The sequence below is a fragment of the Boleophthalmus pectinirostris genome, unplaced genomic scaffold (genome assembly GCF_026225935.1).
Source record: "Boleophthalmus pectinirostris isolate CB_2022bp ecotype Guang Dong unplaced genomic scaffold, ASM2622593v1 HiC_scaffold_18, whole genome shotgun sequence".
NCBI lineage: Eukaryota > Metazoa > Chordata > Actinopteri > Gobiiformes > Gobiidae > Boleophthalmus > Boleophthalmus pectinirostris.
Window position 1 is genome coordinate 45,950,917 of NW_026571133.1, and position 17,875 is coordinate 45,968,791.

General features: G+C 39.6%; 1 protein-coding gene across 1 annotated transcript in view; it reads left to right on the top strand.

Moving 5' to 3' along the window:
* Positions 1-17,875, top strand: part of cacna1bb (calcium channel, voltage-dependent, N type, alpha 1B subunit, b) — a 397,100-nt gene that overhangs the window by 169,619 nt on the left and 209,606 nt on the right. The window contains exon 7 of the mRNA XM_055153227.1: positions 17,214-17,317. Within this exon, the coding sequence (XP_055009202.1) occupies positions 17,214-17,317 (104 nt within the window). The remainder of the gene's footprint in view (positions 1-17,213; positions 17,318-17,875) is intronic.

Sequence of the window (17,875 nt, forward strand, 5' to 3'; positions counted from 1 at the left end):
TTCTATCAACACAGACATTCACATGGACAGTCTGGTGTAATAATAGTCGGGGAGCCAAAATCTCAAAAGCGCAATATAAATGGGTTGAACCTTACATTGTCTGCCATACTTTTTATTTGTGATGTTTCTGTGACCCTAAGGACCAATAATTGGAGGGTCTGCTCTTCCGGAAATATTGCGAAAAAAATTATGGCCATTTTAATGTATGTAACCTTTATTTTTTGACAAAAAATTTTGAAAAATGAAACATTTCCTGAAATCCTCAGTGAGTTTTGTAAGCTGTCAATAAATGCATTCCAGATGCAAAGAACAGATGTGGTTACAACATTCTGTTAAAAAAATTATTCTTAAAACACATTTCTACATGATCTTGGCTCAATTTAATGCAAAACAACCTGCCGAGGGACTGAAGATGGAAATTAGCCACGTTGGCTATAATCTTTGCATATTTACATTTTTAATGTTCATTAATATGTACTGTCCCTTTACAAATAAATAAAATAAGAAATAAGAAAAAAAAAAGTTTTTTTTTTTTTCACTTTTTTTTCAATATTTTCATCTTTACCTCATTGGCAATTATTCCCCCAAATTTTGACATCAGCCAATATGCCATTCTTTTCACCAAACAGTATAGTCATTCCACAGAAAAAAATATAAAAATCCAACCAAAATCAATGGATCTGTGATGATTTCTTTACCATCAACAGGCCCAGAACCTCAATAGAATGTGAGGCTCCTCTCAACATTCCATAAGGCACACTGGATATTTAACATGGTTGTTAATGTCCACATTATTAAACATCATGGCCGAGGCATAATATATAATAGATTTGTTTGGGGTGTTTTGTGGACTGGGTAAGACTGTTTTTAGTGGCAGGAGAACTATGACCATTGACATGCACTAGTCTAACACCAGCGACCTCTGTCTCCACATGTCTTTTTTTTTGTATTTATTTAATATTTATTGTCTGTTTTGCCCCCTTTGTTCTCAAGACACGCACATCTTTATTTGAATTAGGGTGGATTGGAAACTTCTCTTATTCGTTAGGTCGCCTACTAGAAAACCAGAGCTGAAAGTAGTTTTATTTTTTTGCCAGTACAATTACATTTTTGTTTACATCCATTACATATGATCAGTGTTGGGGAGTAACAGATTACATGTACCAGAGTTATGTAATCAGAGTACAAATTATGAGTAACTGTATTCAGTTACAGTTACTGTTTCAGTGAGTGGTAATTGGATTACAGTTTCTTTGTTGAAATAAATGGATTACATGGCGGTATTTTCCTATTTTCACATTTTGGGCTAAACCAGGACTAAACCAGGACTAAACCAGGACTAAACCAGAACTAAATCAGGACTAAACCAGGTCTAAACCAGGACTAAACCAGGACTAAACCAGAACTAAATCAGGACAAAACCAGGTCTAAAAGCAGGTCTAAAAAATATGACACTAACAGTAGGTGGACATAATTTAAAGCAGCCGTGATCTCATATAAAAATCATTTATTTATCAATAATATTAATATGGTTAAGGAAAGATTGGGCTTTTATTTTCTTTAAGCACACAAAACATCTTACATTAAGATTTCCTACTCTTTGTTTCTCTACAGTAAACCTATTCATGGAGACTTAGGCTCAACAGACAATTTGAAGAGAACAAACAAGAATTTACAGGATGTGGTTGCTACATTCGTGTAGTTTTTAAACACATGACAATATGAAGTAATCCAAAGTATTCAGATTACGTTACTCACTTTAAGTAATTTAATGGATTCCGTTACAAACTACATTTTGGGGGATGTAATCTGTAATCTGTAGGGAAATACATTTGATTATGATTATGATTCTGCTATGATTCTTGTCACATCAGGGTCAAAGTGACTCGTCCATTCTAATGTGAAACAGGAGATGCTTTGACAGTTAAAATGGATTTGACAATCAGATACTATTTTGATGGTGTCAGCTACTCTCATTTAATGTCATATTGAGAGAAAATCTACTTGCTCTGAGGCCTCTGCCCATTAGTAGCACTGAGGGCAGTTGGTTGGGGGCCCCTCCAAGTTCGGGGCCCCTATGCAGCCGCCTACTGTTGCCTAATGGTAGCGCCGCCTCTGCTGTTTGTGACGTGGAAACTACATTAGACCAGATCAGAAACTAGTGTAATATGGGCCGTATAAAGGTCATATTATGTAAACGTTGACTTTTTTCGATAGATTCATGCATGTTTGAGTGCGTTCGTGTATTGTCTTACATTTGAAGCCTGAGTGCTCAGAAAAATTCAATTTTCACCTGCCCCTTAGTCCCACCCAAAAAAAAATTGCAGACTGTGGAAAGGCGGAGCTTATCAGTTCTGCGGTTTTGAAAAAGCTTTGAGAAACAAAATGAACAAAATGTAGGTCATGAAAGGGCGTGAAAACAGGAAAATACCTCTGTGTAATCCATTTATTTCAACAAAGTAACTGTAATCCAATTACTACTCACTGAAACAGTAGCTGTAACTGAATACAGTTACTCATAATTTGTACTCACTTACGTACTTACACGTACTTACATAACTGCGGGACATGTAATCTGTTACTTCCCAACACTGTTTGCAATGTAGTCAACTTTATTTTTTTGTACAATTATTATTATATTATCTGTTTTAAGGCTGTAAAACCCCTCACCACACACTTTATACACTTTTCTCAGTAACAATCCTTTTTCCATTTTTCTTAAAACTTATTGCTGCTGTCGTCATTTTATTTTCCTCCTTCTTTATGTAACGAACCGAAGATTCATTTATTCTGTAATGGAGCCTAAAGCTGCGTAACTTCTACTTTCCTTCAGCGTGTCCAGAAGTCTAACTTTTTGTGCTCTTCTTCTGTCTTTTGGGTGCAGAACGTTTCATTGACATTGTGGGTTTTGTTGAGGAGAAAACTTGTAAACATACAACACTTCAGAATCACACTGATACAGATCCAACATTTATGTTCATTTGTCAAACTGAACACATTCTTTACTGTACAGGAGACACGGCACAGAGGAGACTGACAATGGTCTACAGTCCCTTAGCCAATCAGGACGCAGGGGGAGGAACACAATGAGCGTTCATACCAAGCCCCCAGGTTCCAAAATGGACGACTGTTCAAGTCAATGGGCTGAGCTCAATGGTGCATGTTCCCACATTTGCCTTTAGCTCGGCGAGGTACTTCCGGTGGCTGTGGGTCGACCGAGCATGTGCAGTAGTGTCTTTTCTCCTATGGGCACACGCGAATGCACGTGAACGCAGGCTCATGTATCATGTGATCGCTTTGACCAATCAGAGCGAGAGGAGCTAGAGCAGAGCAGAGCCGAGCCGAAGCTAACGATTATAAAACGTTTTTTAAGACAACTGAAGGATTTTGAGCTGAGAAGAAGTGTATAATCTAAAAATAAGTAAAAATCGCCTCAAAATCCAACATTTTTGAAAGTTGTAGGTCCCTGTCAGCCGAACACGAGCGGTTTGTGATTACTTTGGCTCTATGAGAAAAATCTTCTCTCGGCCCATGGGAATTTTTCTGCAGTAGAACCACTGTACCAGTGAGTGTCACTACATCAACTCGAGGCAGTTACAAAGTAGCAATACTGTATCCACTTAGTTCATACACTGTAAAAATAAATAAATAAATAATCTGCAAAACAGCAAGGCCGCAAAAGGTGAACTGCGTTATAGTGAAGGACAACTGTATAAGCATGATAAACCAATAATCAGGAAGTGGTTGTTTGTATGCTAGTTGTTGCTTTACCTTAATTGCGAAAAAAAAAGATTATAAACTCATGATGGTGAATAATTGGGATGCTCAGAATGCATGCAAAGGAAGTGAGGAAGAACTTTGGATCACTGCAAACTCTTTACAATAAATTAGTTCTGAGTTTCACATTTTTAAGACAGTAAAATCAGGTACAGCGTCTTTTATACGAATGACCTGAAAAAGCTTGTCTTCTTTACAAACAGAGGAGCAGTTCTTAAATAGCAGCTTTAATCTGTCTGTAAAGTAACAATGCCACAGTAACATAGAACCGGACTCTTCAGAGACATTCTGAGCTGAAGTGAGAGGTGAGCGGTGTGATTGTGACTGGACTGGACGTGGCCCTGTACACACCTCTGTGTACGCTCTGTACTGCACCAGGGGCTCACATGTGCACAGGCCTGAGGCTGTTGTTCTATACGCTCTGATCACACATCCACAAATAACATACAGAACATATGATCCAGAGCAGACAGGCAGCAGGGCAGGGCACCTCTGCCTCTGTACGGCCCCACACTCTCCTCCTGTGATGGGAATGATGTGTACAGCCCGACTGATATGGATTTTGTTGTGGCCGATATGATACCGATATAATGTTAGTTAGAGCTGCCGATAGCTGATATAATCACCGATATATTTAGTGATGTAAAAATTCACTGTAAATCTTGAATAATTAAAAAAAAAAACTTAGGTTTGGCTCTGGTGGATTTTAAACTGGGTTTATTTAGGCAACATTTATTGTTATTCTGCCTCTTTACATGACATGTCTTAGGACTAAAGCAGGTCTAAGGCAGGACTAAAGCAGGACTAAACCAGAACTGAACCAGGACTGAAAAAGGACTAAACCAGGACTAAAACAGATCTAAACCACGTGTAAAACAGGACTAAACCTTGTTCTCTATCTCTCTCCCTCTCTATTTATTTATTTTATGCTATATAAAATATATATGAATATATTTATGTACGTTTTTTTTACCCTGTGCACACGCAGATTTTTGAAAGTTTCGTTTTAAGCCGCTGCCGCTGTCAAACTCCCACGAGTCTGCACGCACGTGAAGAGAAAAAAGTGAGAGAAAGAGAAAACACGGCTCCCAATCCCAATAAGGATCAGGTTCCCGCCGTTCGCTTCAAGGAGCCTGCGTCGTTCACGACCGACCCATCACTACAAGCTAGTAAATAAACAATCGCTATTAGCCTTTAGCTGTAAATGCTGCGCGCTGCGGTAATTAATTATATGCACAAATTTCATCATTCACACGTCTATTCACAGCTCATTTACATATCAATGCATGTCCAGTAACAAATATACGGCCAATACAGTCACTTTACAATAGACCAATAGAAAACAGCCTGTTTATGTGTGGGAGCTACAGCAGCTAACCGCTAACAATGAGAACGAACCAAAAGGAGCTTCAAATTCACATATTTCCAACACTCAGCGCTCACACAGCTCCTCCCACATCACAAATCTGCACTAATAAATGTCCTTTTAATCCAGACTCAAACCGATTGTCCGTAAAAAGAAAATAATCTCAGTGTTTGGATCTGTGTCTGCAGGTGTAAACAAACACACGTGACTCTGTGGTGTGTTCAGGGACAGTACGACACACACACTGACAAATGACTCCACAGATAAATACTGATGTGGAGCCACATATTAGGACATTTATCTGTCTGTAAATTGGATTAAATGAACAGAATGTAGAGAGTCTAAACTTTATAACGAGGTATAACATGCTCACGTGAAATATCGGCACCTATCTGCAAGCATATCGGCTGATAGAAGGTATGATTGCGGATGATCATATCGGCCGATAATATCGGCCAACAGATATATCGGTCGGGCTCTAATGTGTACCTCTCCATCACACACGACTCACGCTACTGCTGACAGGTTACACAGAGATAATGACTGCAGTCCACAGGCTGGGTCAGGGCTGTCCAAACTTTTTTCATCAAGGGTCACATGTCTAAACACAGATGAAGCAGAGGCCGATCGAGGGCCGTAGACTGATGCTCCATACAGTGAATAATTGAAATATGTGCATGTTTAAAGACGTTAGAATGAACCATCAAGACTTTATTCATGCTAAGATTCTTAAAACCACACACTAAATATGAAATATTAGATTTATTAAGGTAGGTTTTCAAAAAAATTGGACCAGTTCACCTGGAAGCTTGAGGGCCAAGAAACATTTGTCTTTGTCCCAAGAGTCATAGTTTGGACATGCCTGGGTTAGGTATCATAGTTGTGGTAACTTTAATGTTGAGTTCACACCACAACAGTGAGTTTCAGTGAAAGTTCATCGTTTTTCAAGCGGCAGGTTGAATGCTTGAAATGTTCAGCATAAATATTGGACCAGCCAAGACACCTGTCCCCCCGCGTGTCTCTTCAGACTCAGAATTCTGAAAATCTTTAAATGTCATTGATTGAATGTAGAGCTGGATATCATTAAGAAGTTGCTGATATGATACATACCTCAATACACAGGCCATGATACGATACATATCTCAATACAGTGCACTTTTGATTCGATACGATATATTTCAAATCAATTTGATATGGTTTCATAAAAAATAAAGGCTAAATCATGACTGTGATACTTAAAAGTCTTTGTTAAATCACTTCTTGTACAAAGTTTATATGAAACACAAACATTTTACATCAAAACAGTGAAAATGTCAACTGTGTTGAATAAATGAGTTTCCTTCCTCTAAACAAACAACAGATCTGTAGCTGTAACAAAATAATTTAGTCAAATACATAAAAAAAAAAAAAAAATTATTATATATCGATACAGCAGCCCATGATATTGATACTGTATCAACACATTAAACGATACCATATATCAATATTTGGATATTTTTGCACACCCCTAGTTGAACGTCATCTTGCTGTCAAGTCATTTGTTTTGGTAGGCCCCAAAATTTCTGTTGATGTGTGTGACTGTAATTATAAATTCATTATTATATAGAGATGTTTGACTGGTGCTCAGTGTAGGACTAATACTTTTCACATTCTGGTACTCACAGATGGGGGCCAAAGCCATTTTATTGCTATTGATTACATTGTATTTTAAGAAATCCAAAACATCAATGAACAAATCTGACATTAATTTTAGTGACTAGACCCTAGAACTCACTGAATTACAGCAAATACTCATTTTACCCTCCCCCATTTGTGTCGTATAATCTATAGAATGTTGTGATGTCATTTCAATCCGGCAGTAGTGCCTCAGGACAGCTCCAATATATAAAATAAATGACTACTTCTTCATAGTTCTTGAGCGTACTGTGAGATACAGTAACAGTCGAGAACATCTGAACGTTCTGCTGCTCATTCACCTCTCCGTCAGCAACTTTTCATTTGGGGAAAATGTCACTGAGCTGTCAAAGGTCTGATATCATCTTGTCCCCAAACCACTTCCTCCTGTCGCCCTGTGTGCCGGTGAACAGGGAGCTGATGGTGAGCAGGGTGCTGACAGCCTCGTGCATGTGTGGGTCTAATCTGAGCTCCATCGCTGATTCAGCCTCCCCATACGTCCCGTCACTGTTCTCCCCGACACGAGCCATCTCCCAGCACCGCAGTGTCTGCAGTGTTCACCCCAGTCACATACAGTCCCCCACAGACCCCCACAGTCCCCCGGGGCCCGCACAGACCCCACAGTCCCCCGGGGCCCGCACAGACCCCCACAGTCCCCCACAGACCCCACAGTCCCCACAGTCCCCCACAGTCCCCCCACAGACCCCCACAGTCCCCCGGGGCCCGCACAGACCCCCGCAGTCCCCCACAGTCCCCCACAGTCCCCTGGGGTCTGAACAATCCAGCAGGAGGAGTGGAGCTGTAGGAGTGCAGTCAGGTTCTTCTCACTGCTCTCGTGTTAACCATAACCATCACACTGTCTCGAGACGTTTCAGCACCTGATATTTGGTTGTACACTGGATCCATGTGCTTTAACTGACAGCAGAAGGAAATATAAAGTATGTTTGTAAGTCTGTATATCTTGTTATAATTCTATTTACTCAACAAAAGTAGCCTTATTACCTGGTCTCTGAACGGTTGACCAGGTTTTGTATTCACCGTGTGTGTCTGTGTGTCTGTTCACCTGCGATAATTTTGCCATTTATGGACCGATAGTCACCAAATTTGGTTCGTGGGTCAAGCCCCCGTGCCTGAGGCTGTAAAAACAAAGTTTGGTGACGATCCGAGGTCATTTGAGGTCACACGGGTCAACTGAAAGGTCACACCATTATAAAGGATAAAGGCAATTTTGGCCATTTCTGAACCATCTGCCGCCTAAAATATTCACCCAATCATCACACAAGTTGGCACACACATAACCGGGGCACACTGGGTGTTACAGGTTGAAACCGGTCAAGGTCACTTGAAGATCAAGGTAACCAAGGTCAAATATGTGTTTTTGGTCATAACTCAATATGGAAGGATGGAGCTAGAACAACAGGAGTGTCTCAAAATCTCAGACAAATTTTTATCTATTTATAATTTTATGCATTTGTATAATAGTAATAGTAAAATATTAATAGTTTTCCAGATAATCACTAATTAGAACAGTTCCTTTTTCTTTTAGTGTATAAATTAAAATTGTAATTGGAATGAAAATAATTTCCATTTTTTGTTTTTCTGGTGAAACACAACACACTGATCTACAGTCACACAACTAACACATACACACAACTCATGAAAATGACATTTTGGTTCCACACTAGTAAACACAGACACACAGACCAATATCACACAAATGTTCATGGGCCTGTACACATACACACATTGTATTGTGGATATAATGATCATGTGATATGGGCTGAACTCCTCATAAACTGCTGTGCAGATGAACTGACCCACTGACACCTCATGTGGACCAGGATGATGTCTCTGATTATTCTTGTTTTTGGCCATGGCCATGAGTAGAGCTCGACCAATATTTTTATGGCTGATTTGTTTAGAATCCAGAACAACTGATGACCAATAAGCTCTGCCGATATTTTTGAGGCGACATCTAGAGCTGATTTTTTTATTATTTTCCACAAATTATGTAATTTAAATTAGTACAAACTCACACACCACTTTTTCTAAATTTTTACCACAAACCCATAAGGGAACTGTGTGGTCACATTTTGTTCAGTTTCTCGTCTTATTAACCCTCTCCAGGCAGGCGTTGCAGATTTGCAGCTAAATCCCAATTACCTACTTACTCCACATCCATATTTTATGAGCTTTTTTTACTCTGGAGCCTTTTTTCCCATCCATGCTGATAAACATGGACGATGCAGACTGTGTAAGAATGACTACACACAAACGACCTGCCAGAAGTACAAAATACTTTTGTTGTTTACAAAGGATAAAAATTGTTTCTTGGAGCACCACACGAAAAAGTGATGTTGTTCTGCTACTGTAAAGCTGTTACACTCTGCTTTATGTTTTCATTGTTATGAAAAGTGGTTTACACATAAAGTTAGTGTTCATATCATGTTCAGTCTTCATTGTTAATTTACCACACTGGACCAATGCTGCAACATCCCAGAATGCATTGGATGTGAAGGTCTCTCTCAAAAAAAGTCAGGATTGTATATTAATACCCCATATGATCATTTTCCCCAAATATCAGATTTTTTTCCTGTTACTAAAATTTTATTTGAGCCTGAGAGGGATAAAGTGTTAATATAAAGTTCTGTGTGGATTATTAGGCAGAAAATCGACCAAAACAAAATATCAGCCAGTGCTGGAGATAAGGCCTATAGTCAGTACGCTAAAAAGTAAAAAAAAATCAGCCTGATATATCGGCCAACCCATACAGTATATCAGTCTGTCTTTATATGAGTATGTTTCATGTTTGTAAATTGTGACCAAATGAGCCCATGGAAGTAGAAAGTATTTAAATCTGTCTCACAAACCTTTAGCATATTTTTATAACAGCTTTTTCAGATGAAGTGAAACTGGGTCGCCCACCCAACCGCAGCCAATCAAAGTGCTGCTTTCGGTGCATAGTTCCAGGCTGACAAGAAATAAAAGTTCTTTGCTATGTGCTGTCTGTAGCAAACAATTATCTTATTTTGTCTCCCAGTGATGCTTTTATACACAACACACAACATTTACTCATCTACAAAAAGGTTGGGTACATCAGCTTTAACTGTATTTTAGTCAAATCCTCTGACTGTGTTTTAGGTCCTATATTACACAAACATGACTCTTGTGAGATTTAAGCCATGTTTTAATATTGTTACATCATCCAAATCATACTGTACCTGGAGATGTGTTTTGTTTTACATATGTTTGAGTAACATTTTTTATTAGTCTGTCTAGGCAAGGTAAGTTTATTTGAGAAGAACAATTTGTACACAAAGTAATTCAAAGTGCTTCAGAGAATAAGAAATACATTAAAATCACAATAAAAACAAATCAAAACAAACTATTATCATAAAATTAAAAAGAGAGAGAGACACATTAAATAACAGAGAAGAGTGTGGAATGATAAAAGAAAAGCTTTCAGTCATGTGCAGCTCAACAGAACAGTTTTGAGTCTGGATTTAAACAGAGTCAGAGTCGAGTCTGTCTCACATGTTCAGACTGTTCCAGGTTTAGTTGCATGAACCTGAAACTCTGACTCCCCTTGTTTAGTCGTGACTCTGGGCACCAGCAGGAGGTCAGTCCCTGAGCTCCTCAGAGTGCAGATGGTTCATGTGGCTCTAACATGTCACAGATGGACTTTGGTGCTCGGCCGTGGAGACACTTGTACAAGCAGAGCTGCTTTAAAGTCTCTGAGTCGCAGGAGCCAGTGCAGAGACCTGAGCACAGGATGCATGTGCTCAGAATTCCTAGTTCAAATCAGGAACTGAGCAGGATGTTTTGGATGTCCTGCAGCGTCTCACAGCTCGTTTGGAGAGACCAGTGAGCAGAACATTACAGTATCTAACCTACTGGAGACAAACACTTGGATAAGTTTCTCCAAGTCTGCTTTAGACAGTAAACCTTTGATCTTTGCTTTGTTTTTTAGATGGTAAAAGGCTGCAGATGTTATTGATTTGATGTGGCTGTTAAAGTTCAAGTCTGAGTCCATTATTACCCCGAGATTTCTTATCTGATTTGAAGGTTTTAGAGAGACTCCTGACTCCTGACACGGTCTCTTTGTTTCTGTGGACCAAACACTATGAGTTTAGCTGGAGAAAGTTTTTCTGCATCCATACACTGATTTGTTGGACGCAGTGGCAGACTGAGTCCACTGGTCCATAGTCCTAATAGTCTACATCTTCAAAGAATGCTCTGTTCCATGTTGTGATGTTACGAAATGGTAGAGATTGGCAATTCCAGGGCTGAAGTTATCCAGATGATTCTAATGAAGGTGATGAATTTAAAAACACACTGGAGCCCTTCCTGTATTACCAAATGAGATCACAAGGTGGAACACACTATTTTCAGTGTGAGAGAAGAACACAGCCTAAATACGCAGAGTGTGTTTGCGATGAGGAAGCAATATTATAACTTAAATCAGAAAATAACATAATATGGGCCCTTTAACTCTTTCCCCCTTGGACACCTAATAGGAACAACCCAATCATATACTACCCATATACTAGGGCTCCCCATAGAGCGGAACTGCATAAAAGAAAACAGACTTCTACGAGTGATTATAAAGGATTTTTACACTCATGAACTTTATTGAAACACAGATATATTTGATGTTTAAATGTGATTCAACTCATTTACAGGTGTATAACAGCTCACTGAAAATGAGAGTTTACCTGGTCAGGTACAAAATCTACATTCAGCTTCTGATATCTGCATGCTTTGAGTACTATATTCATAAAAAAATTTAAACCATGCTTTGTCAAAGTATTTAAACAGATTTCATATCACCAGATACAGTATAGCCAAGTGTACACCTGTTTTTACCTGTTGTTCACCTGTGTGCACCTAATTTGTTTTTTCTATTTAACTTATTCAACTCAGTTATCTTATTATAATATATTAATAAAACTCTTCCTCGTCAGTGGGTGTCCAGTATTTGTTATCTTGGATACTTTCTTGTGTGCAGAGCTCCACATGAGAGTTTGTTGTTGTAGCAATTCTGTCATACACAGTGTTGGGAAGGTGACTTTTCAAATGTATTCCCCTACAGATTACAGATTACATACCCCAAAATGTAGTTTGTAACATAATCCATTAAATTACTTCAAGTGAGTAAGAGAAGCAAATACTCAGATATCTTCACATAAGAAGTTTTGTTGCTAAAAGAAAATAAAAAGCCCAGACTTTACTTAACCATATTAAAAATATTATTGATAGAAGAGGAGGAGACACGTCCACACAGCAGGTTTAGTCCTGTTAAATCCTGTTTCAGTTCTGTTTTAGACCTGGTTTAGATCTAGTTTAGACCTGGTTTGGACCTGGTTTAGTCCTGGTTTAGACCTGGTTTTAGACCTGGTTTAGACCTGGTTTAGACCTGATTTAGACCTGGTTTAGACCTGATTTAGACCTGGTTTAGACCTGATTTAGACCTGGTTTAGACCTGGTTTAGTCCTGGTTTAGTCCTGGTTTAGACCTGGTTTAGTCCTGGTTTAGACCTGGTTTTAGATCTGGTTTAGACCTGGTTTAGACCTGGTTTAGACCTGGTTTAGACCTGATTTAGACCTGGTTTAGACCTGGTTTTAGACCTGGTTTAGCCCTGGTTTAGACCTGGTTTAGTTCTGGTTTTAGCCCTGGTTTAGACCTGGTTTAGACCTGGTTTAGACCTGGTTTTAGACCTGGTTTAGACCTGGTTTAGACCTGATTTAGACCTGGTTTAGACCTGATTTAGACCTGGTTTAGACCTGGTTTAGACCTGGTTTAGTCCTGGTTTAGACCTGGTTTAGTCCTGGTTTAGACCTGGTTTTAGACCTGGTTTAGACCTGGTTTTAGACCTGGTTTAGACCTGGTTTAGACCTGATTTAGACCTGGTTTAGACCTGGTTTTAGACCTGGTTTAGCCCTGGTTTAGACCTGGTTTAGTTCTGGTTTTAGCCCTGGTTTAGCCCTGGTTTAGACCTGGTTTAGTGTCCGGAAATGAGTGGAATTACGGGAAAAAAAAAAAAAAGGGGGGGTACAGCCCAAAATATAAAAACAGGAAAATACCGCCGTGTAATCCATTTAGTTCAACAAAATAACTCTAATCCAATTACCACACACTGAAACAGTAACTGTAACTGAATGCAGTTACTCATAATTTGTACTCTGATTATGTAACTTTGGTACATGTAATCTGTTACTCCCCAACACTGGTCATACATCTCATCTTGAAAAAAAATATTTCAAAGGACTAACATCCAGATTTCGGGGCAATTTTGGTCCATAATCGAGTATAAAGTCCCTGATAGTTTGTTGGGATATCGCAGCACTCCACACAGACGCATCAGCGGCATTCTCAATTTGTAAGCTTCACTCTCCGAAAATCCGTCACTATCGCTGTTTTCCACTTTATAATCAACTGCATCATCACTTCGAAATTTATAAAAGTCACTTTCTCTAGAGCCGGAACCATTTCCAGTGGTCGTCAAATAGGTTAAACCCTTATAGTCAGAAGGTCCACTAGTCAGAAGGCCCTGCAGTCAGAAAATCATTCCCTCTTCTGTTGGTTTGTCAGCAACATTTCTCTTGAACAATTGAATGTATATTTGATGAAAGCAGCAGAGAATAATCCTGTAAATAATAAACTTTTGGATATTTACCAATTAAAAATGGCTGCAACATCAACATTTTTAGAGATATTGACAGGAAAATGCATAATCATGTATAACAGCATTAGTTAAGACCAACATTACTTAATTTGTTGGTTTACAAACCCACCAATGCTATATTAAAAAGAAAAAGATTTAAAATAAAATTGAAATGAAGGTTGTAGAGCTCGAATTACTGAACATTTTGCAAGTTGTTGCCTGAAAATCAGACAATTATTAACCCTGTTACACTTTCCTCAAACATTTTTGCTGTATTTTAAGGGTTTAATATATTTATTACTTTTAATATTTACTTTTTAAAATATTTAAAGCTTGAAATACAATTTCATTTGTAACAATTTGTAACATGACCTGAACATGATTTTTTTCTGACTAGAGGCTCTTCTGATGATGAGGCTGAGTGATACAGCGGAGGAGTCAAAACACGTCATTAAGGGTACAAGGGGGGGTCGTCAAATGTCGTCTTCATGGGGGAAAGAGTTAAATCCACATCTCCTTCTGTGTACACGATTCATTCCGTAAATATGTGAGAATAAAAACGTGTCTGAATACACCTTCTGTTTGCAGAGTTTGTAACATTATCTATTGTTGTTTTAGTGTTAAAACAGGAGGATAGGCAGAGAGTTTGGGAGCTGGCGTTGCCGTGAACAGCTGCTCTGGCCTGATATGAGCGCTGCTTTGTTTCCCACAGATTCAAACTTTGCTAATGACTCTTTTGTCTAATGAGCCAAGTTGGGAAGAGTTGGTTTTGTCATCTCTGGTCCATAAATATGCATTTGCTCACACGCTTCCACCACGAGTGCTCCGCTTCTTCATTATTGTGGTTTTAAAGCATTTGGGGACGTTTATTTTTAAAACATTGGGATTGTCTAGTCATTTTCAAACTTGCTTATCGTTAAATATGACAGAACCAGGTCTGAGTGTGACTACAGCAGGGCTTAATCAGGTCGAAATCCCAGGGTGAAGCTGGGAATGAACCAGTTCTGAATGAGGACTAAATCTGGACTAACTCAAGTGCAAGTTCACACAGGGGTTTTTCCACATTCCACATGGAGCATATCTAAAGGTGTTTGCCAGGGACAAAAGGGGTGAAGTTGGTGTAGGTGAAGGGCTAGGAACAGAAGATTAGACTGCAGCTCTCTGGGCGGTAGGAAAACAGTAAAAACACAAGAGCAGTGTTGGGAAGGTGACTTTTAAAATGTAATCCCTTACAGGTTACAGATTACATACACCAAAATGTAGTTTGTAAAATAATCCATTAAATTACTTAAAGTGAGCAACGTAATCTGATTACTTTGGATTACTTGATTTGCTGTAGAGAAGCAAAGATGAGGAAATCTTCACATAAAATGTTTTGTTTGATAAAAGAAAATAAAAAAACAGACTTTACTGAATCAAATATAATTTGTACTCTGATTACGTAACTCCGGTACATGTAATCTGTTACTCCCAAACACTGCACAAGAGACTGCAGAATTATGTTTGGTGCCGTATATTGAAAAGTGAAAAGTGGGGTGAACAAAATATATATACAACATTTACAGTGATCACAGTAATCTGCAGATTGCTTTTATCATCTTAGTCAGCTCAATTAGGGTGACCATTTTTCCATTTGTGAAAACCCGGACACCTACCAGGGGTGGGAGATGGGGCCTCGACATTGAGCTACAGTCCCTCGCTTTATCATGGTTCACCTTTTGCGTTCTTGCCGTTTCGCAGACTTTTTTTTTTTCCGCAAAGCGCGATCAGGCAATTGCCGCGTTTACCTCAGTGAGGTGCGGAGCTCTCCGTCGGTCCTTTCTCCTGCGGTCACCTCCGAGCCCGCCCCGACAGTGAGTCCTGTTTCACTTCTGGTTTAGTCCTGGTTTAGTGCTGGTTTACTCTTGTTTTAGTTCTAGTTCAGTCCTGGATTAGTTACATCATATCGCAGGTTATTTTTAGATCGTAACTCCCGCAATAAACGAGGGACCACTGTCACCTCACAACCTGTGCACATGGCCTCCCACTTGTCTCGACCGGAAAATGGAGAATTTCTTGTCCAAGTCATTGTTAAATACACATTTGTGTTTCGGCATGTTGCAGACTGACCCACTGTTTGTGTCTCACTCCTTCTGAGTAACAGAGAGCTATGAGAGTCGCTCAATTTAATGCCCCCAATGAACGGTAATGAAAACTCAGACATTTGCATCACTTAAAAAAACAAACAAACCTGGATGCCCAGGACAGGAGGCAAAATACGGACATGTCCGGGGAAAAACGGACGTTTGGTCACCCTAGCTCAATTCAAGTCAGGTTAATACATTCAAAGCAACAATAATAAATAAGTCACTTTGCTGGTGTCCGTATCATTGTCCACGGGCAAATGTGGATTTTAAGGTCCACAATTCATGTCCATATTGTCTTTTAAAGGGTGTGTGTGATTGTCTATACGCGCGTTTGAATAGGTGAAGTGTGGGAGCGGACCGGCCGCAGCAGCCACTACCCGACCGTAGAAGCTGTATGGAGTATTGTGAGTTGTGTGCAGAATTCCTGGGTTCAGCTGGGATGTGTTTCGCCAATTCCCTCGTGTTATAGTTTTGTACGGTCTATTCACCTTCAGGTGCTAGCGGTCAGGGCTCCTGCGCAGCCGTCCTGTCTCGCCTCACTCCCGGGTGTGAATGGAGGAAGGGGAGCAGGTGACTTGTTGAAAGCGCGAGAGTGAGCATGATGTGTTTACTGACCGGTCGTAGTCGGAATATTGGCTATTGACTGTAAATCTGTATATTTTAACCTGGGTTACACACATTTTAAGCAGAAAGATTTTAGTAAGGTTTAGCAGGAAGCCAGGACTAAATCACATCTCAGCCAGGACTATAATCTGGTCTAATAATTCTTGAGACATAAACCAGGACTGAACCAGTACTAAACTAGGACTAAATCAGGACTAACATAAATTATTCCACATTTAAGCATAAAGATCTTCTAGTGAATTCTAGCACTAAGTCTGGACTAAACCAGGTCTAATTCAGGACTATAAGAACAGACTTTTAGACTAGCGTTTTTAAATCCACTTTTTGATTTAAAGTGGTTTTCTTATATTGTATTTTCCATTTATAAGTGAAGAAAAATAATTTGGACAGGTCAAGGGATATGTGGTGCTGAAGGTGAAACTATTTTCTTGATAGTATCAAACAAAACCTTTGAATTTTTCCTGTTCATTGACACAAGGTTGGAAAAATAATCAGTTCTAGTCTTGTTTTTAGTGTTGAATATCTCCTTAATTTGAAATCTTTGAACTTCAAAAACTGAAGATTTCCAAAGTCTATTAAACTATTTTACGACGTTGGCATTTAAAAGACAAAATGTCTTAATTTATCCATGTGAGAGCGATTTTTAGCAGCTGTGGTTTTAAATTTCACAGGAGTCACATTTTTGAACAAAGTTTTCAACATCTGTACCTTCATCAAAAAGACAATCAAGTCAGAACATTTTTCCACAGTGTCGGGTTCTAGTTCGTCTTTTTGACCCTTTCTTTGAACTCAGATATTCCAAGTTATGTGATAAACGAAACAAAATGCATATTGTGTGTTAGACCAGGACTAGAATGAGTAGACCAGATTTACAATAAAACTCAAACTGGGCCCAAACCAGGACCACACCAGACCAAATGTGAACACGCCTTTAACCTTGTTATTTGTCCATCCTTTAACCCTTTGTTTCCTGTTTCTGCAGACAAACGATGTGGTGGGGAACACGTGGAACTGGCTCTACTTCATCCCCCTCATCATCATTGGCTCCTTCTTCATGCTCAACCTGGTGCTGGGAGTCCTGTCTGGGTCAGTACATCACTATTAAATCCAACGCACACCAAAATGCGTCATTTCCCACACGTCAGACCCACATGTCCACACTGAGCGCCGCACGTCACGTCTCTTAAAAAGCCTTTAACACAAGTCTCGCTGTGTTTTAAATGAGTGTTTTATCTGCAGATGACTTACAAAATAAAAGGCACAGCGTGAGGCAGTGAGAGCAGAGGAAAGACGCTGTTTGAGGAGGTTACGGTGAGTTTAGCGAGAGATGTGAGAGGAGCCGGCGTTTCGCAGAGTTGAACAGCGGGGCTTTCCCTGCCTCTGCTTCAGCTCTCGTGGATCTCCTCAAAGTTTACAGTTCCTTTTGTGGGTCACCGAGCAGAGACATGCCTCTCACTGCAGAAGTGCACAATGCCTCGTGTTTTCAGACGCAGTGCCGCATCTCGATTCAACAAACCCCAATCGATGCACAGGGTGGAGCGCCCAGTGTGTGTCTGCTCATAGAAAATAATGAAGGCGGCAATTTTGCGGCACATCAAAGCGTCCTGGTGCACGTTGACCTTTAGAATACCTTTAGAACATTTC